At 37.1% G+C, this 21,374-nt stretch overlaps 1 protein-coding gene across 4 annotated transcripts in view; it reads right to left on the bottom strand.

Moving 5' to 3' along the window:
• Positions 1 to 20,234, bottom strand: part of ABCB7 (ATP binding cassette subfamily B member 7) — a 164,754-nt gene extending 144,520 nt beyond the window's left edge. The window contains exons 1-2 of one of the 4 annotated variants that reach the window (XM_077889594.1): positions 20,031 to 20,229; positions 9,591 to 9,649 (exon numbers count right to left, since the gene is read on the bottom strand). In XM_077889594.1, coding sequence (XP_077745720.1) covers positions 9,591 to 9,649; positions 20,031 to 20,079 — 108 coding nt within the window. In that variant the 5' untranslated portion in view covers positions 20,080 to 20,229. Of the gene's footprint in view, positions 1 to 9,590; positions 9,650 to 20,030 lie in introns of all 4 variants that reach the window. The other 3 variants (XM_077889595.1, XM_077889592.1, XM_077889593.1) reach the window with 3 other exon arrangements.
• Between the last annotated feature and the right edge of the window lie 1,140 nt (positions 20,235 to 21,374).

Genomic DNA, 21,374 nt, shown 5'->3' with positions numbered 1-21,374 from the left:
AAGGTGTGGGGGTTGGGAGTGAATGGGTGACGGGCACTGAGGGGGGCACTTACCAGGATGAGCACTGGGTGTTATTCTGTATGTTGGCAAATTGAACACCAATAAAAAATAAATTTATTATTTAAAAAAAATAATCATCTATAAATTCTGTGGAAAGTCTTCCCTGACCTCTCTAGGGTGAGGGTGGTTCTCTGCATCTGGGCTCCCATATAATCCTGCACATACCCCTATGAAGGCACTTACCACACCTTATTTGAATCGTTGGTTATGTTTTCTCCTCTAAATTGTGATTTCCTGGAGGACAAAGACTTATACATCGCTCGTGATTGTAGCTCCAGTGCCTTATACCAATGTCTGCCAAATGGCAAGTACCCAATATATGTTTCTTAAAGCACTGTCTGAAGATGATGACATATTTTTTGTAAATGTAGAGCATTTGTGGTAAACTCTAAAACCTCAGTGTGGTATGGTTTTGCTACTTCTGAATGTATCACGATATTCTAAATTAATAACATACAAGAATTCATTTACAAGATATTTTTATTATAGTTTTATTTAAATAGATTTACTCTAGCTATTCATCAATGCAGCAGAGTATAATTGCACAAATGGTCTGAAATAAGAAGTAAAATTTATCCATTCGAGTTGTGAAAATAGAGCTAATAAGATGAAGGGGGAAAGAGATGAATGAAAAACCTTGGGTTATAGTGTCAATTCTGTCACTAATTAGCTAAGGTGTAACTGGACGCTTGAAGAGCATTCAAAACAGAAGTTATAGTAGTTTACCCACATAAGTTCTATAGGCAGTCCCCACAAAATTGATTACAAAAGACGGGCTTTTATTACAGAACCATAGGCAAAAATTGTAATAGCAAAATTTAAAGCACTTCATGGTTCACTTGATCTGCCTCAGAACTGTGGGAGACAGCTGAAGTCTTATTCAAATGCTTATTTGTGTAGCTTAAAAATCCTGAGATTGAGAAAAGAAGCTAAGGCGAAGTGACACTCTCCAGCTTCCAAACCTTTCATTATCTTTAAAAATATTTCAAAATTTGGGACACCTGGGTGGGTCAGCGGTTGAGCATCTGCCTTTGGCTCAGGGCGTGATCCTGGAGTCCCAGGACTGAGTCCCACATCGGGCTCCCTGCATGGAGCCTGCTTCTCCCTCTGCCTATGTCTCTGCTTCTCTCTCTCTGGATCTCTCATGAATAAATAAATAAAATCTTTAAAAAAGGGCAGGGGGTGGGAGTGAATGGGTGATGGGCACTGGGGGTTATTCTGTATGTTAGTAAATTGAACACCAATAAAAAATAAATTTAAAAAAATATTTTAAAAAAATTCAAAATAATGTCGCAATACAAGAATGCTTGGTGGCAAATCCTGACAATGTTCCTTATGACAGGCAGTAGGGGCACTTATCACTTCTCTTCTACATTACTTCAGTATCCTCCTAACTGATCTCTATAACACCAATCACTAATTTTCAAACTATCCTTCAAACTGCAACCAGAATCATATTCCTAAAGCAAATCTGATAATATCATCCCCTATTAAAATCATTTCCTAGGCCAGCCATGTCCAGCAGAACTTTCTATGATAATAGAAATGTTCTATATCTGTGTGGTCATATACAATAGCCACTTAGTCACATGTTGCTATTGAGCACTTGAAATGTGTCTAGTGTGACTAAACTATTAAGTTTATTTTATTTTAATTTAATTAACTTGAATTGACATTTAAATAGCCACATGTAGCTAATGTCTCCTATACTGAGGAGTGTAGCTCTAAGCAACAGAAAGTCTTTTTTGGGGGGGAGGGGGCGGGGGACCTGGTGAAAACCATGCATCAAATAGGAAAAGGAAGAAATAAAATGTTAAAGAATTTTGTGACCTATAAAAACACCAAGATGTATCAAAATGAAACTTGCAAAATATAAAGATAAAGAGAGAATTCTGAAAGAAGCTATGGACAAAAAGTCCTTAACCCAAAAGGTTAAATACAGAAGATTAGCAGCAGACTTATCTATGGAAACGTGGCAGGGCAGAAAGCGGTAGCATGATATATTCAACATGCTAAATGCAGAAATATGCAGCCAAAAGTACTATATCCAGCAAAGCTGTCATTCAGATCAGCAAAGAGATAGAGTTTCCAAGACAAGCAAAAACTAAAGGAGTTCATAAACACTAAACCAGCTCTAGAAGAAATAACAAAGGAGATCCTTGAGCAGGAAAGGGAGATCAAAAGCAACAAAGTCTAGAAAGAACAGAGAAAATCTACAGGAACAGTGACTTTACTGGTAATACAATGGCAATAAGTACATTATCTATCAATAATTTCTCTGAATATAAATGGACTCAACAATACAATGAAAAGATACAGGGTATCAGAACAGATTTTTAAAAAAAGCAATATCTACCTACATGCTGCTTAGAAAATAATCATTTTGGACCCAAAGACCTCCAGATTGAAAGTGAGGGGATGGAGAACCATTTATCCTGCTAACGGACATCAAAAGAAAGCCATATCTTGTATCAGACAACCTAGATTTTAAACCAAAGACTGTAATAAGAAATGAAGAAGGAGGGACAACTGGGTGGCTCAGCAGTGGAGCATCTGCCTTTGGCTCAGGGCATGATCCCGGTGTCCCGGGATCAAGTCCCGCATTGGGCTCTCTGCATGGAGCCTGCTTCTCCCTCTGCCTGTGTCTCTGCCTCTCTCTCTCTGGGTCTCTCGTGAATAAATAAATAAAATCTTTAAAAAAAAAAAGAAATGAAGAAGGACACTATCATAATACAAGGGTCTATTCAACAAGAATATCCTCAATTGTAAACATTTATGCCTCAACCTGAGAGCACCAAAATATATAAATCAATTAATAAAGAACTTAGAAAAACACATTGAAAATACAATAATAGTAGGGGATGTTAACATAGCAAAGGACAGATCATTGAAGCAGAAGATCAGCAAGGAATCAATGGCTTTAAATGACACAATAGACCAGATGAACTTAACAGATATATTCAGAGAATTTCATCCTAAGTAGGAGATTACACATTCTTTTTGAATACACATGGAACACTCTCCAGAACACATAAAATACTGCGTCACAAACAAAGTCTCAACAAGTACAAAAAGACTGAGATCACCATGCATATTTTCAGGCCACAAGACTATGAAGCTTGAAGTCAACCACAAGAAAAAATTTGGAAAGACCACAAATACATGGATGTTAAAGAACATCCTACTAAACAATGAATAGATTAGTAAGGAAATGAAAAAAGGAATTTATAAATACAAGGAAGCAAATGAAAATGTAAACATTACAGTCCAAAACTTGTTGGATGTAGCAAAGGTGGTCCTATGAGAGAGGTATACAGCAATAAAGGACTTCCTCAAGAAACAAAAAAACTCTCAAATGCACAACTCAACTTTATACCTAAAAGAGCTGGAAAAAGAACAGCAAATAAAACCTAACTCCAGGAGAAAGATGTAAATAATTAAGATTAAAGCAGAAAAAAAGATATAGAAATATTAAAAAAAGAACAGATCAACAAAACTAGGAGCTGGTTCTTGAAAAGAATTAGTAGATTGATAAACCCCTAGCCAGACTTATCAAATAGAAAAAAAAGAAAAAAAGGACCCAAATAAAATAATGAATGAAAGAGATCACAACCAACACCTCAGAGATACAAAAAGTATAAGAGAACATTATGAGCAATTTTATGCCAACATCTTAGGCAATCTGGAAGGAATGTATAGATTCCTAGAAACATATAAACTACCAAATCTAAAACAGGAAGAAATAGAAAACCTGAATTGACCCATAAACAGCAAAGAAATTGAATCAGTCTTTAAAAATCCAAGAAACCAGAGTCCAGGACCAGATGGCCTCCCAGAGGAATTCTATTTAAAGAGATAATATTTAAAGAAAAATTCATAACTATTTTCCTGAAGCTATTCCAAAAAATAGAAATGGAAGGAAAACTTCCAAACTCATTCTATAATGCCAGCATTACCTTGATCCCCAAACCAGGCAAAGATCCTACCAAAAAGAATTACAGACCAATATCCTTGTTGAACATGGATGCAAAAATTCTCACCAAGATACTAGTTAATACAATCTAATAGTACATTAAAAGGATTATTCACCACGATCAAGTGGGATTTATTCCTGGGCTGCAACTGTGGTTCAACACCCTCAAATCAATCATTGTGATACACCACATTAATAAGAGAATGGACAAGAACCATACGATCCTTTCAGTAAATGCAGAAAAAGCATTTGACAAAATACAGAATCCTTCCTTGATAAGAATGCTACACCATGTAGGAATAGAGGGAACATACCTCAACATCATAAAGGACCCACATCATATGAAAGACCCACAGCTAATATCATCCTCAATAGAGGAAAACCTGAGAGTTTTTCTCCTAAGGTCAGAAACAAGAAAGGGATGTCCACTCTCACCACTGTTGTTCAACATATTGGAAGTCCTAGCCTCAGCAATCAGACAACACAAAGAAATAAAAGGCATCCAAATCTGCAAGGAAGAATTCAAACTTTCACTCTCCATAGGCAACTTGATATTCTATGTAGAAAACCTGAGAGACACCACCAGAAGAGTACAAGCACTGATACATGAATTCAGCAAAGTCACAGGATATAAAATCAACATACAGAAATCTGTTGTATATCTCTACAACAATAATGAAACAGCATAAAGAGAAATCAAGTAATCGATCCCATTTACAATTGCACCAAAAACCGTAAGATACCTAGGAATAAATGTAATCAAAGAGGTAAAATATCTGTATTCTGAAAACTATAGAACACTTAAGAAAGAAACTCAAGAAGACAAAGAAATGGAAAAACATTCCATGCTCAAGGATTAGAAGAAAAATATATTCTCAAAATGTCTATATTACCCAAAGCAATGTACACATGTAATGCAATCCTGATCAAATTATACCAGCATTTTTCACAGAATTAGAACAAACAATTCTAAAATTTGTATTAAACCAGAAAAGACCTAAATATCCAAAGTAATGTTGAAAAAGAAAACCAGAGCTGGAGGCATTACAATTCTAGACATCAAACTGCATTACAAAGCAGTAAATATCAAGATAGTATGGTATTGTCTCAAAAACAGACACACAGATCAATGGAACAGAACACAGAACCCAGAAATGGACCCACTACTTTATGGACAACTAATTTGCAACAAAGCAGGAAGGATATCCAATGGAAAAAAGACAGTCTCTTCAACAAATGGTGCTGGGAAAACTGGACAGGAACAACATGCAGAAGAATGAAACTGGACCACTTTGTTACATGATACACAAAAATAAATTCAAAATGGATGAAAGATCTAAATGTGAGACAGGAATCCATCAAAATCCTAGAGGAGAACATAGTCAGCAACCTCTTTAACCTCAGCCATAGCAACTTCTCACTAAAAAGAGAAGCAGACGGGCACTGGGGGTTATTCTGTATGTTAGTAAATTGAACACCAATAAAAAATAAATTAAAAAATAAAATAAAATAAAATAAAATAAATAAAAAGAGAAGCAGAAATGAACTATTGGGACTTCATCAAGATGAAAAGGTTTTGCACAGCAAAGGAAACAATCAACAAAACTAAAAGACAACCCGTGGAATGGGATAAGATAGTTGCAAATGACATATTGGATAAAGGGCTAATATCCAAAATCTATAAAGAACTTATCAAACTCAACACCCAAAATATAATAATCCCATTAAGAAATGGGCATAAAACCTGAACAGACATTTCTCCAAAGAGGACATACAAATGGGTAATAGACATATGAAGATGCTCAAGGGATGCCTGGTGGCTCAGCGGTTGAGCATCTGCCTCTCTCTCTCTCTCTCTCTCTTTCTCTTTCTCTGCCACTGTCTCATGAATAAATAAATCTTAAAAAAAGGAAAAGATGCTCAACATCATTCATCATCAGGCAAATACAAATCAAAACCACAATGAGATACTACCTCACACCTGTCAGAATGGCTAAAATGAACAACTTAGGAAACAACAGATGTTGAAAATGTGGAGAAAGGGGAACCCTCTTACACTGTTGGTGGGAATACAAACTGGTATAGCTACCCTGGAAAACAGTATGGAGGTTCCTCAAAAAGTTTAAAAATAGAACTACCCTACAATCCAGCAATTGCACTACTGGGTATTTATCAGAAAGAATAGAAATATACTGATTTGAAGGGGCACATACATCCCAATGTTTATAGCAGCACTATCAATAATAGCCAATGTATGAAAAGAGCAAAAATGTCCAACAGCTCATGAATGGATAAAGAAGATGGGTATATACGTATAATGGAATATTACTGAGCTATCAAGACAATGAAATCTTACCATTTGCAATGACATGGATGGAACTAGAGTGTACTACACTAAATGAAATAAGTCAGTGAGAGAAAGGTAAATACTGTGTGATTTCACGCATGTGGAATTTAAGAAACAAAACAGATGAACATAAGGAAAAGGAAGGAAAAATAAAATAAGATAAAAGCAGAGAGGGAAGGAAACTATAAGAGACTCTCAACTATAGAGAAATGGGGGTTGCTGGAGGGGAGGTGGATGGAAGGATGGGGTAACTGGGTAATGGGCATTAAGGAGAGCACTTGTGATGAGCCCTAGGTGTTATATTTAAGTGATGAATCACGAGATTCTACTCCTGAAACTAATACTGCACTGTATGTTAAGTAATTTAAATAATATATTGAAGGAAAAACAAAGAAACAAAAAAGGTCAGATCATCAATTGAAAAGCTTATACATAAAATTTTTCATTATACGGATGCTTGGGTGGCTCAGTGGTTGAGCATCTGCCTTCAGCTCTGGTCATAAGCACACTCACTTCTCTCTTTCTCTCTCTCTCTCTCTCTAATAAGTTAATAAATAAAAGCATATCAAACAATGCCAAAGTATCTACAATATCAAGTGAAAGGTCCTTTTTACTGTCCTTTAGCCTCCCAACTCATCCCTTCTTCAGAGCTAAGTTTAAGAATATCCTTCAAGTTTTCTGTGCTTGCACACACATACGTGCACACACACACACACACATACACGCAGTTATGGACTGAACTGTGTCTCTCCGGAAATTTCACGTCGAAGTCCTAATCTCAAAAGTGACTATATTTGATGACTGGGGCTTTAAAGAGGTAATTAATGTTAGATGAGGTCATTAGAGTAGGCCCTAATCTGCCTGGTGTATTCAGGAGAAGAGATTAAGACACAGACATACATAGAGGAAATACAAAGGCTAAGAAGACAATCTTCTGCAAGTCAAAGAGAGAGGTCACAGAAGAAATCAACCCTGATGACACCTTGATCTCAGACTTCTAGCCCCCATAACTGTGAGAAAATAAATTTCTGTTGTTTAAGTGACCCAGTCCATGGTACTTTGTTATGGAAGCCCTAGAAAACTGATACATACATGTACACACACACAGCTCTTAGTCAACATAGTTAAAAATAGGTGAACTTCATACTTGGCAAATATTCACACTTAAAAATATGAATATATTACAATGATACAAATTACTCAAGTTATTCAAGACCAGTAAAAACAATTTGATAATAAATCAAAATAGAAACCTCAACTTCTTTTTTATTATGCTTTGAAAAGCATGATAACAGTTTAAAAACCTACTTTCCTTAAGTGTCAGTATCTGAGAAACTACACCCATAGGATACAATTTCTCCACTCCAACATCTCTTTCCTCTCTGGATGTGGTAAAGAAAACTTAATTGGAGAACTAATGAACGAACCAAAACATAACCTTCAGTTAAAATATCTACAAAGTAAAATTTTATATATCTTATTCCTCAAAGAACTTCATCGTGTAAGTCATTTTTAAAAAGATTTATTTATTTATTTTAGAGAGAGAATGTGCATAAGAGAATGGGGGAGAGGCAGAGGGATAGGGAGAAACAGAATTTCAAGCAGACTCTTTGCTGAGTGTCGAGCCCAAAATAGGGCTCAATCTTACAACCCTTAGATCATGACCTGAGCTGAAACCAGGAGTTGGATACTTAACCGGACTAAACCCTGCAAGTGCCTCTTAAGTCATTGTTTCTTGGCAAAAGATGCCTACTAATAAAGTAAAACTCAAAAAAAATTTTTTTTTAAACTCAAAAATTTTAGGATAAAAAAGCCTGTATGTTTTGATTATCAGACTAAAAACTGCCATTCAGTACTACCCTAGCACAGTACCACCTAATGACAGAAATGCAATGGACAAACTCAAGAGGTTATCCTCAGGGGTGCCTGGGTGGCTCAGTTGGTTAAGCACCCAACTCTTGATTTTGGTTCAGGTCAGGATCTCAGGGTCGTGATACCCAGTCCTGCATGGGGATTCATGCTGAGCATGGTGCCTGCCTGGGACTCTCTCTCTCTCTCTCCCCCTCTCCCTCGGCCCAACCCCACATGCCTTCTCTCTCTAAAAAGAAAAAAAAAAGGATGCTATCCTCAAACTTACTGACTCCACAATTTTATTATGATTTTGCTGAAATAAACATTTTGGGTAGAAAGTGAACCTTTGATTTCAAATGTACAGCTCCAAAGGAAATACTTATTTTTATGTTAAACTTTTTTTTTTTTTTGTCATTTGGTTATAGGGTTTAATCATTCATTTCACAAATATGTTCTGACTACCACATAAAAGAGACCATTCCTGGCTCTGTAGAAGATAAAAAAGTTGACTGGAATGTATCTGGCTTTTAAATATCTAAAATCTTATCTCTTCAACAGGACACACATGATAACTACTTATAGAAGAAGATGTTATAGGAGTTCAGAGGAGGAAGAAATCAATGTCTTTCAGGCTAATAAAGAATGATTCTTGGGGTGCCTGGGTGGCAAAGTTGGTTAAGTGTCTGACTCTTGGTTTAGGCTCAGGTCATGATTTCAGGGTCATGAGATCGAACTCAAGAGTCAGGCACTGCACTCACCATGGAGCTTAAGACTTTTTCTCCTTCTCCCTCTGCCCCTCCCCGCCAAATACATAAAATCTTTTTTTTTAAATGGTTTTATAGAATTGGCCCTTGAGCTAAGATTTGAAAAACAGGAGTTAGAGAAGGTGTATTTCAGACAGACAGTATGGCATAAATGAAGGAACAAAAACAGAAAAGCACAAGGTCCAAGGAACAGGGAGCAATCCAGTGTACCTAGAAAAGCAGGGTATTTATAGGAAAATATTTAACAATATGGCTAGCAAGCTAGTTGTGTGAGGAATCCTTTAGGGCCTTGAACACTAGGCTAAAGTATAGAGACCACTGACATCCATAAGCAGAGAAGTGACACTTAACCAGAGTTGTTCTTTAGGAAAAATAATCTTAATGTCTTGTGTGGAATGGATTGGAAGGCTAAATATCGGAGGCAGTGGGAAAAGTCATGCATAAAGTTATAAGGGCCTAAAACTAAAGAAGTTGGGAGAATGAAAAAGACAGGATAGGTCATTGTTACGACAATGAAATGTTCACCTACCTCAGAGTTAGTGTGAAGATCAAATGACATAATAATATAAAAGACCTGAAAAGTATATTTACTCACTAGTAACAAACTCTGCAAGGGTGCTGAAAGCATAAATGAGAACTTTAGGAAGACAAATCCTAGAAAAGGAAGGAAAAAAACGAAACAACAAAAACGTCACCTTTTGCAGTTAAATATACACCTATTAAAATTACTAAAATATTATATAATTAAAAGACCTAATTTTGGTAAAGACTAAGCACCAAGAAAAATAATGCTTATAAGTAAAAAGAAACAATTTAAAAATATTTCAGCACGGTAAAAAGTATGTACATATAACTAGAATTCAAAGGGAAAATGGAAAATTACTTAAGAGGTAAGACTGTGGGTTATTTTTCTCACGCTTTTATTAGATGCAGTTTTGTACAATTAAAAAGAGAAAATATATTAATAGGGAGAGAAAATCATAAGCATCATATACAGAACAGGCAATTTTGCCTCTATTTTTAACTCTATCTTACAATATGGGAAGGAACACACTCCTATTTGAAAAACCAAAAACTTTCAGATGAACAGAGTATCAATGTATTACAATGTATTTTCCATTTAATCAAAATTTTGATACAAGCAAAATAAGTTTCCGTTCCACTTCTACACCCCCCACTCCCCCACCCCGCCCAGTGTCAAGTATTCTTTATTCTGCCACTGGCTACTCAGGAACTCCACTAGAGACTCTCCAGCCTGCAATATTCTGATCCCTCCCCCCAAAATTGTATGCAAATTTTCCTAGGGAGAAGTTTCAGGACTTTTATCAGATTCTTTTTTTTTTCCAGATTCTTTCTTTTTAATAGTGTATTGCTTTATCAGATTCTTGAAGGGCCTAGTATTCTGAAAGAAAATTTAGAAATAATAACTGTTCTTCCCTCTCCTTTTAATTTCAATAACCTATTCTAATAACTACGTCAATGGCTTAAAGAATGTTATTTATTGGACTATTTTCAAATGAGAGGTCCTCTGAATTCCTCTTCTCAATTGCCAGTGCCACTTCAGACTAAGACATTTATATTTCCATTCTTTATCATTTATAGCCCAGGTAAGCTTCATCTTTATTTACAACATTTACAGCACTGCTGCCACTCTCCACCATCTCCTTAGAACCTATTTCTACCTTCATAGATAATTTTAGAAATTAGCTTACTCTTCCCCCACTCTAATTCCATCTCCCCAACACTAGCAAATACTAGACTCATTATTAATCTCATTTTTTCTACTCCTATTTTTAGGTCAACAAGTGCTATAAGAGGCAGAACAATATAAATTTGCCCCATTAAAAACTTGCATAAATTTAAATGTGGCCTATGTTGCTCCTGGAAAACTACTAACAGCAATAAACTAGGCTCACAAAGTAGAGGTTCCGTTTATACAAAGCACAAGTCCCAAAAGATCAGAGTCAGGAAACTACAGAAATGTAAGAAACTTTAGAGATCAAGTAGTTGAATCTTATTTTAGAGACACCAAAGTCCAAAGGAACAAGTGATCTGTCCAAGATAATCAAAAGTAGAAATAGAGCTCAGGCAGTCAGGTAGCTTGGTGAAAATGCTCATTCCACTACATCATGTTATGTCCTATGTATACCAGTTGTTTATCCTCTTTAATATTTATAAATCAAAATCCTTCAAATTATCTGTATTTTCTCCAGTAAGATTTACTTACTATTACACTACTACCTCCAGATTCCTTAAGAGTATGCAATATCATTCCTTCCTGGCTTATTGGGTGAGAATGATACAGGGTACAATAACTGAAAGCCTTACTGAAATCAAGATAGATTATGCTTCTAATGGGATCCCTGGGTGGCGCAGCGGTTTGGCGCCTGCCTTTGGCCCAGGGCGCGATCCTAGAGACCCGGGATCGAATCCCACATCGGGCTCCCGGTGCATGGAGCCTGCTTCTCCCTCTGCCTGTGTCTCTGCCTCTCTCTCTCTCTATCATAAATAAATAAATTTTTTAAAAAAGATTATGCTTCTAAGTACTCTGTCACTCTTTCATATGAAGAACTGAATTGGTACAGTATGTCTTGCTTTTCTCAACACTAACCCACAGCTTTTTAGTAACTTATATTCTTCTAATGATTGTAAATTATTGTTTAATGATTTGTCCTAGTGCCTCCTAACACCAAAGCCAGGACTAGAACCCAACTCTTCTGTTTACCAATTCTCTGTCTGCCAAATCACCTCTTTTAAAGTTAGTTTTATCCTGAATGATACAAATTTAAGTCAGTTCTATCTTCAAAAAGATATCTATTTAAAGTATAATTAATGATTATTTATTATTCCCCTTAGGTCATTTAAAAGGTCTTTCTTGCTCACCCAATAAAAAGACTAAGAAATTTTTTTTTATTTCTTTAAAAGATTTTATTTATTTATGAAAGACACAGAGGGAGAGAAGCAGAGACACAGGCGAGGGAGAAGCAGGCTCCATGCAGAGAGCCTGATGTGAGACTTGATCCCAGGACTCCGGGATCACGCCCTGAGCCAAAGGCAGCCACTCAACCGCTGAGCCACCCAGGCATCCCAAGAAATTCTTTTTTATATGCACATTAAATCCCTCTTCCTACAACTGAAGACTATGTCTCTTTTTGTAAACTAATGTTCCAGGTAAGTTCAGGTATCGCTGAACTACTAGGAGGATAGCTTTTAACTTAAAAAAAAAAAATTTGCCCTTCAGTTATTTTAAATGTTACTGAATCACCTCCCATGTTCTTTAAGTTCCATACAAAATTTACTTAAAAACACCCTTAATTTTTTCCTCTTAAGCTGTTTTTAATTTTCTTATTACTCTTTATGTCTTCTCAGTAATCTCTGTCATTTCCTGATATGCATCTTATAATATAAAACCCAAATCTTAAAACTAGGATCCCTAAAAAGCAAAGTAAGAGGATTAGTTCACTAGTGTTACTATATTCTACTTCAGTTAATATGAAGGCCAGAAGTAAAGTCTCTTAGCAGCAGCCAGTCAGCAGTGGGAGTGCAGGAAGAAGGAACTTACCACTGGGAGATATTAAAGCTCTCATCTTTGTCCATGATGAAAACAAATGAAATGTGAACCAACAAATGAAAACAAAACAGTATCTATCCAAGAGAATGACTAAATAGAATATACAATGTAGGGGATCCCTGGGTGGCGCAGCGGTTTGGCGCCTGCCTTTGGCCCAGGGCGCGATCCTGGAGACCCGGGATCGAATCCCACGTCGGGCTCCCGGTGCATGGAGCCTGCTTCTCCCTCTGCCTGTGTCTCTGCCTCTCTCTCTCTCTGTGACTATCATAAATAAATAAAAATTAAAAAAAAAAAAGAATATACAATGTAAATAAACTAAAGTATAAGGTGTGCCAGACCTCAATGGGAATATCTTCTACAAACGACAGAAAGGATAGACCGTTTTGCTGCATGCAGTATAAACCAAAGAACATGAGCCAGTCAAAAAACAAGAGAGTTCCACTTCTGGCTTGTCAACATAAGGATCTCCTTAGACACACTCCCTAGCAAAACTGGTAAAAGTTATAAAAGGACAACCATTTAAAGTACCTAGAAATGGTCATAGGGCATATAGCAAATGAAATAACATTTACTCAAGAAAAGCTACTAGAGCTCAGTAAGAATAGTAAGAATAGCAAGTCTGTGGTGTTTGAACATACTCCCTGCCTCCCAACTCCCAGTTTGGCAATATGGAAATTCACTTGAGACTGGTACAGCCAAGAGCACAGTACATTCCCCATCCCCTTCTTTTAATGAGCTCCTAGTCAGAAAACTAGCTTCCTGGGAAAGACAGGACTTCAGCATTTCTCTCATCTTTCCCCCAATGACCTATTGCTGAAATTAAGTTCTGGGCTAAGGTGGTCAAGAAGTAGGGGCTCCCTTCTTCCACACAGCCCCAAAGAAGGGACAGAGGCTGTACCCTGTGTATGGTACCACTGAGAATATTTGATTGTTGAAGGCCCAATCACCCTGACCCTTAAGAGGCTGGTTCCTTACCAGGAGAGGTATGCCAAAAAGAACTCCTCTTACTCCGCCCTAGCACTCAACACTTAAAGTGGGGCTATCACTCAGAGAAAAGCCACCATTGTCCCCAGCCCCAGCTTCAGAACTGTGGCTGGCAGATTTTTGCCTGGGAGGAGAAGGCCCTAAAACAGAGCTCCTAATCTCTTTCCACAGGAATTTACTTCACTTACAACTTGATGTGGAGAAATTCTAGCCTCAGGTTGCTCTCAAAAACAGTGGAGGTTTTGGTGAAAGGCCAAGTGGGAGAAAACTGATGGACTCACTGGACATAGAAGCTAAACTGTAGGTTGGCTGGGTGACCCCATAGAAGCAGAAAATCAAGAGAGACAGCTGGGAGGAGCCTGCCTGGGGTCAGAACAAATCTCAAACACTGACCTTAGGAACTATCACTTCAAAGGAAAATCAAATTGGTATTTGATTTCTTTAGTCTGTGGAACAATTTCTGCCCCAGGGCACTGTTGAAAACAGCAGGGCAATCTGCCTGCAATTAAAGAAAATAACGGAAAGAGAGAAATCCCCACCAAAACCACAGTCATCCCAGGTTAACTGTGGACATACCCAAGCCTATGCCCCTTAAGGAGCAATGTCAGAGGCTTTAACACTGTGGAGTGGGAAGCAGGGAGGAGGATGGAGAAAAACAGCACTAAAATAATCCAGCCAATCATTAAGCAAATAAGCAAGTAAGTAACAATAACAAGGCCTGGGAAGGAGGGGAGGAGTACCCAGAATTACTACATTATTTAAAATGTCCAGTTTCCAAAAAATTGCAAGACATGAAAAGAAACAGGAAAGTATAATCCATACACTGGGGAAAAGTAGGCAAGAGAAACTGTCTGTGGTTTTGACCAAATGTCAGATTGAAAAGAAAAAGCCCTCAAAATAGTCATTATAAATATGTCCAAAGACTAAAGGAAATCATGTTAAAGAAATAAAGGAAGGTGTGATGACAAGGTAACATTACAAGGGGAATATCAATATACAGATAGGAATTATTTAAAAAGAACTAAATGGAAACTCTAGAGTTGAGAATTACAGTAACTAAATTTAAAAATTCACTAGAGGGAAAAAATAAAAATAAAAAAATAAAAATAAAAAAATAAAAATTCACTAGAGGGGATTGGCAGCAGATATGAATTGGCAATAAAATTAATGAACTTGAAGGTAGGACAATAGGGATTATGCAATATGAAAAATAAAGATAAAAAGAGTGAAGAAAAATAAACAGAGCTTCAGAGAAATGTAGGACATTATTAAGCACACCAACATACGCATAATGAATATAACAGAAAGGAGAAAGATAAAGGGAAAGAAAAACTATTCAATGAAAAAAATGAGAAAATGGCTGAAAACTGCCAAAGCTTATTAAAAAGAACTTACTTATTAAAATGTAATTATGTAATTTACAGATCCAGGAAGTGCAACAAACTCTAAGGAGGAAACATAATAAGAGACCCACAGACACATTATAGTAAAAATATTAAAAGCCACAACAAAGGGAACATCTTGAAAGTAGCAAGAGGAAAAAAAAGACTCCTCAATAACAAGGGGACCCCAATAAGATTAACAGCTGATTCAGCAAAACTAATACATAGGCTAGAAGGTAGTAGGATAACATTCAAAGCACTCAAAAAAAAAAAAATGTCAAGCAAAAATCCTATATCCAGAAAACGTACTGTTCAAAAATGAAGACAAAATAAAGACATTCCCATTTAAACAAAACCGGGAAAATGTGTTAGTAATGGAACCACCTTACAAGAAATACTAAAGGAAGCTCTTTAAGCTGAAAACAAGTGACCCCAAACTTTAATCCAAACACAAACACACACACACACACACACCAAAGAGCACCAGAATGCATAAATGCACTTTTTTACTTCCATTTTGAACCAATTTAAAAAGCAACTGTATAAAATAATATGGATAAAATTAATTGTTGAGCCTACAACATATATAGATGCAATATATTTGCCAATACTACCACAAAGGAGATGGGTGGGAGCACAGCTAGAGTGGGATAAGGAAATGACTCCAGATGGTAGATCAAACACAAGAGAAGAAATAAAAGAGAATCAGAAATGATAAATACAAAGGCTAGTATTATTATTATAGTATTTACTTGCCTTCCTATCTTCTCTCAGCTTCTTTTAAAGTCATAAATTATATAAAGTAATAATTATGACAATGAATTGTTAGGATTCTAACATTTATAAACGTAATATATATTAAAACAATAAAGTGGGGAAATGGAAGTAGAATTACACAAGAGTAATGTTTCTATCTCACTATGATTACATTATAAAATTCTTAGACAAAAACATGGTAAATCTTTAAGATCTCAGATTTGGCAATGGATTCTTAGCTATAACACAAAAAGTATGACCAATAAAAGAAAACATAGATAAATTTGACTTTATCAAAATGAAAAGCTTTTGTGCTTCAAAGGACGTTATCAAGAAAGTCAAAAGATAATGCACAAAATGGGAGAAAATATTTGCAAATCATATATCTGATAAAGGACTTGGATCTATAATATCTAAAGAACTCTGACATCTCAATAATAAAAAGACTAGTTACCCAATTAAAACATGGGCAAAAGACCTGACAAGACATTCCTCAAAAAAAGACATTTAAATGGCCAATAAGCACATGGATAGATGTTCAGTGTCTTTTGTCACCGGGGAAATACAAAGCAAAACCACAATGAGAAAACACTTCACACTCGCTAGGATAACAAGTGGTTAGGATATGGAGCAACCGGAACCCTCATGTACTTCTGCTGGTAATGTGAAATGGTGCAGTCCTTTGAAAATCAGTCTAGCAGTTCCCTTACAGAATCAAACATAGAGTTATCATATGTTACCAGCAATTCTACCCCTAGATACACACCCAAGAGAAATGAAAACACAACTTATACATGAATATTGACAGCAACATTATTCATAACAGTCAAAAAATGGGGGGAAAAAACGGAATATCCACCAACTGATGAATGCACAAAGGCAACATTGCATATCCACATTGAATATTATTTGGCATAAAAACAAATGAAATACTTAATACATACCATAACATGGATGTGTCTTGAAAACATAATACTAAGTGAAAGAAGCCAGTCTCAAAAGACATATGATTCCATTTATGTAAAAGGTCTACCAAATAATTATTGATGAAAAAATTTTATCACTCAAAATTCCTGTCTTTTTAATATTAACTAATGTAGCAGAGAGGCAACTGTATAATAAATCATTACAATTTAAATCTTACCATACTAATACTAACAATTTTAATAAAAACTTTTATGTTTAAGGTGTTTCCTCTCTACAAAAAGTGCTCTACTAGACGTATCTTTACAATTCAACATTTATTGTATGCTTAATGTCTGCCAGAATCTTATTTGCCTTTATATAAATACCTGACACACAGAAGACAATCAACGAAAGAATGGCCTTAAAGATCATTTATCTATACTAGGATTTAGTTACCTCATCTCTAAAATTAGAAGGCTGGATATCATCTTCTCTAAAGCAGCACCATTTGAAAAGAACTTTCTGCAATGATGGAAATGTTCCATACCTATGTGCCTTTTTAGCCCTTGAAATGCGGCTAATGCAATCAAGGAATTACATTTTTAATTTAATTTAAACAGCCACAGCCACATGAAGCTAGTGACTACCGTATTGCACAGCACAGTTCTAGGGTATAATCCTGTCTGAAAAACACATTTCTGTGTGCAATCACATACATGTGGGAGTCTATATATACACATAAAACAACACTACATAAAACAATACTCCCATTCATACGTAGAAAGCACTGATACTTTCTTATTCTACTGAATTTCATATAAAAAAGTGCTGATCCAATCTATGAACATGATTTGATAACACTGTACCTTAGTGTTCTTTTCAGCTCTAAAATATTATGCTATACACTAATGACTGTCCTAAAATCATGTAGTAATTCTCTTTTATGATCTTTTTAAAAATATTTATTTATTTATTTATTTATCTATTTATTTATTTATTTATTTATTTGAAGGGGGGGGGGAGGCACAGAGGGAGAGAGAGCAACCTAAGCAGACTCCACACAAAGCCCAATGCAGACCTCAATCTCAACCCTGAAATCATGACCTGAGCTGAAACCAAAATGCTCAACCACCACCCAGGAGCCCCTACTTTGTAATCTTTATTTATCTATTTGAGAGAGAGAAAAAGAGACAGAGACAGAGCATAAACTGAGGGGAGGAGGCAGAGGGAGAGGGAGAAGCAGGCACTTGGCTGAGCAAGGAGCAGGGGCTCAATCTCAGAACGCTGAGATCATGACCTGGGTTGAAGTCAGATACTTAACTGACTGAGCCACCCAGGCGCCCCCTCTATTTTGTGATCTTAATCACAAATCACTATTTGAAGGTGGCTCAGGTTATATCAGGTTCTACTAAAAGCCTTATAACTGGGGATCCCTGGGTGGTGCAGCGGTTTGGCGCCTGCCTTTGGCCCGGGGCGCGATCCTGGAGACCCGGGATCGAATCCCACGTCGGGTTCCCGGTGCATGGAGCCTGCTTCTCCCTCTGCCTGTGTCTCTGCCTCTCTCTCTCTCTGTGTGACTATCATAAATAAATAAAAATTTTAAAAAAAACTTTAAAAGCCTTATAACTGAAAGCTGTGGGGATAGTGTTCATGAAAACAGAGAAAGCTAATTTTTATTTCCATCACATCCTCTGAAACTACCAATGACTTCTTCTCCCCCACCCCCATCCTCCCAGCCTGACAAAGTCCTACAAATTTTATCTTAACTTCACCAGACATTTTTAGAGGGCTATGGAACAAGAAGGGTTCCCAAGAAATCATGTTTTACAAACTTTCAACTATAAAGTGTTCTTAAAACCTTAAGAAAATAATCTGGATGTTTCCCTAGCCTCATCTGCCAATTCTATCTTAAACTCCTCAGTAACCTAAACTACGTGTAGTTCTACAAAAGGTCCATGTTCTCTCTTAGCTGTGGGCCTCTGCACACACTATTCCCTCTTTAGCTAGCTAATGCACTTAATTTTTAAGGTCTTGGCTTCCATAGATACTCAAAGCATTTTTCCCACTTCAAAATTAGACTTGAAGCTTTTCAAGTATACTCTTCCAGTACTTTGTACCCTCCCCATCATTGCACTACTGTGTTATAATTGCCTGTTTACCTTTTTCCCTTACTAGATTATGAACTCTTAAGGACAAGCTATATTTTATTCTATTCACTGCTGTAAAAGCATTCAGTAATTATTGGATGAACAAATGGATATAATTTCTCCAGCATTCCACATGCCTAGTGTCATTCCATATTTGCCCTGTTTAAAATGTTCTCCCCAGTTCTTCAATAGCATGAAATTCTCTCTGTAATCTAATCCTTAATTTTCACCATTTCCTCTAGATGCTTACTGCCCTTTTTACACTATTTGATATATAACCTACATTGTTTTTTAGTTATTCTTGTAATGCACAGATCTAATCTCCTTAACTAAATTGATCAATCTTGAAGACATTAATGTATGTTTCTCCTAGTACCCCCATTATTGAGCATAGCCCTATGATTACAGTAGATGTTAAACATGTATTCACACAGAATTGAAATTTATGAGGGTGCTCCTCATACAAAGCTGACAATGCTTCAATAATACTGATGAACAAGTGGTGGCAATTAAACTTTTGGCAAGAGTTTATAAGAAGATATACTAAAGTACAAGTACAAATAATTTTTCAAAGTTGTCAAGTATAACATAAATGGACAAAAATATTAAGAGGCTCGATAACAAAAACTACATTACAGATAACTAGCTTTATGGTTTCCAAAGTGACCTGTATGCACAGAAGAACACAATTTTCAGATCACAGGACAATCGTGTTTACATACGAATTTTGGACGGCCAATGTATTGGAGAGAAAGATTGTTATGGTTTTGGCCTATCAAGAAGCACGGTCAGCAGAGTTAACTAGCGCCAACTCAAATTTGCCTCTTGTTTACAGGTAGCTTTGCTGTCATCTTACAGCAATTACCCCAATTATTACTTCCAACTGAGTAAAATCTGAACCCATGGACATACTGATCCCACATTCCACTTAACTTTGGAAAGTTGCCCTGTTTTCCTTACATTTAGAAGGATAACCAATCTGGGAATTCTGTCTAACCCGCCCCTTAATTTCAGGAAAAACCAACAACAACAACACGTAAATCCTGTGAGAGTCACTAGCATTCCAGGTGCCCTCTGCCCGGAACCCTCCGTCCCGTGCTATAATGCCACTAAGATTTTTTTTTTCATTCTTTCAATTACTAACCCCAATTTCCTTCATTTACTGATGTGAGTTAGCCCTGACAACCTGTCTGACTGGTGCTCTCTCTGACCCAAGGAGAGAAGGGCAAACTTTTCGCTATAGGTCCCTTTGTCCTTCACCTTACTCAACCATGTGAATGGCAACTCACCTGGGAAATTCGAGCGGTTCCCGAGGCGCGGAGCTGACGTGATCTCCATTGAGTACCAGCGCCACGGACAAAACCTAGAGGCCGGATCAGAAACACGACAAGCCGGCGCTTTTCCAAAGAAGCCGCTGCAGCTACCCAACGTGAAGAACGTATCGCGAGCAGCGCCATCTTAAGCGAGGAAAAGGACACCAAGAGCAGAGGATTGTGGGACTTTAGCGGACCAACTCAGCACCAGTAATCTTCTCTCCCCTCCCCCTTATCTTCCTCACGGCCGAAGACCGGAAATAGCTTCTCCGTGAAGAGTCAGATGCTTGTGCTCAACCTCTTTTATCTTCCTGAGCCTGTCCTTAGTGTTTTACACAACCGGTAATATCAGAATAACGGTGTCTTTCTCTCTTTTCCTAGATTTGCCACATAAAATTCAGGATTCACAGTTAAATTTGAACTTGAGATAAACGAGTCACTTTTTTAGTATAATTATGTCTCAAATACCGCATTTGCTAAATCTGCCAACCCTATCTTGTCCAAGCATTCCACTTTTCTCTTACAGCCCCCAACTCAGTGCAACGCTTCACTCCATTTTCCCTCTGTATATTATTTTTTTAAAGATTTTATTTAATTATTCATGAGAGACAGAGAGAGAGGCAAAGACGCAGGCAGAGAGAGAAGCTGGCTCCTCAAGGGGAGCCTGACGGGGGACTTGATCCAAGGACCCAGGGACTACAACCTAACCAAAGGCAGATGCTCAACCACGGAGCCACTCAGGCGTCCCTCCCTCTGCGTATTCTTATCAGGTCATGATCCCAGGGTCCTGAGACCAAGTCTCCTATCAGGATCCCTGCAGGGAGCCTGCTTCTCCCTCTGCCTATGTCTCTGCCTCTCTCTGTGGGTCTTTCATGAATGAATGAATGAATGAATGAATGAATGAATAAATAAAATATTAAAAAAAACTTTTATCACTTTATTCACTCTCCTTTGCGAGATTGATTCTTTGACTCCATGAGATAAGAACCTAGCTCTCCCTATCACTAAGGGAAAAAGGGAACCTTCGCTCCCCCACCCCCACCAGAGGATCCTGTAAGTCTACTTTAACATATAAAAATTTCTTTGCAAACTTCCTTTATTTCTACCCCCACCACCCCAGATACATGTTGGCAATCACCCTCCAAGCATATGACCCACCGATATACATCGGAAGAATATTTTGATAGAGTTTTTACTAAACAGTAATAAAGGACCTTTCCTAACAACAGGTAGCCCCCTCAGCATCCTGGAAACGTTTCCAAAATGTCTGGCAGGCTTACACTATCCCTAACCCCCTCCCAACTTGAAAATATATAATAG

This window comes from Canis aureus, chromosome X (assembly GCF_053574225.1).
Source record: "Canis aureus isolate CA01 chromosome X, VMU_Caureus_v.1.0, whole genome shotgun sequence".
NCBI lineage: Eukaryota > Metazoa > Chordata > Mammalia > Carnivora > Canidae > Canis > Canis aureus.
The sequence above is the reverse complement of the archived record's forward strand: the minus strand, read 5'-3'. Positions and strand labels throughout refer to the sequence as shown.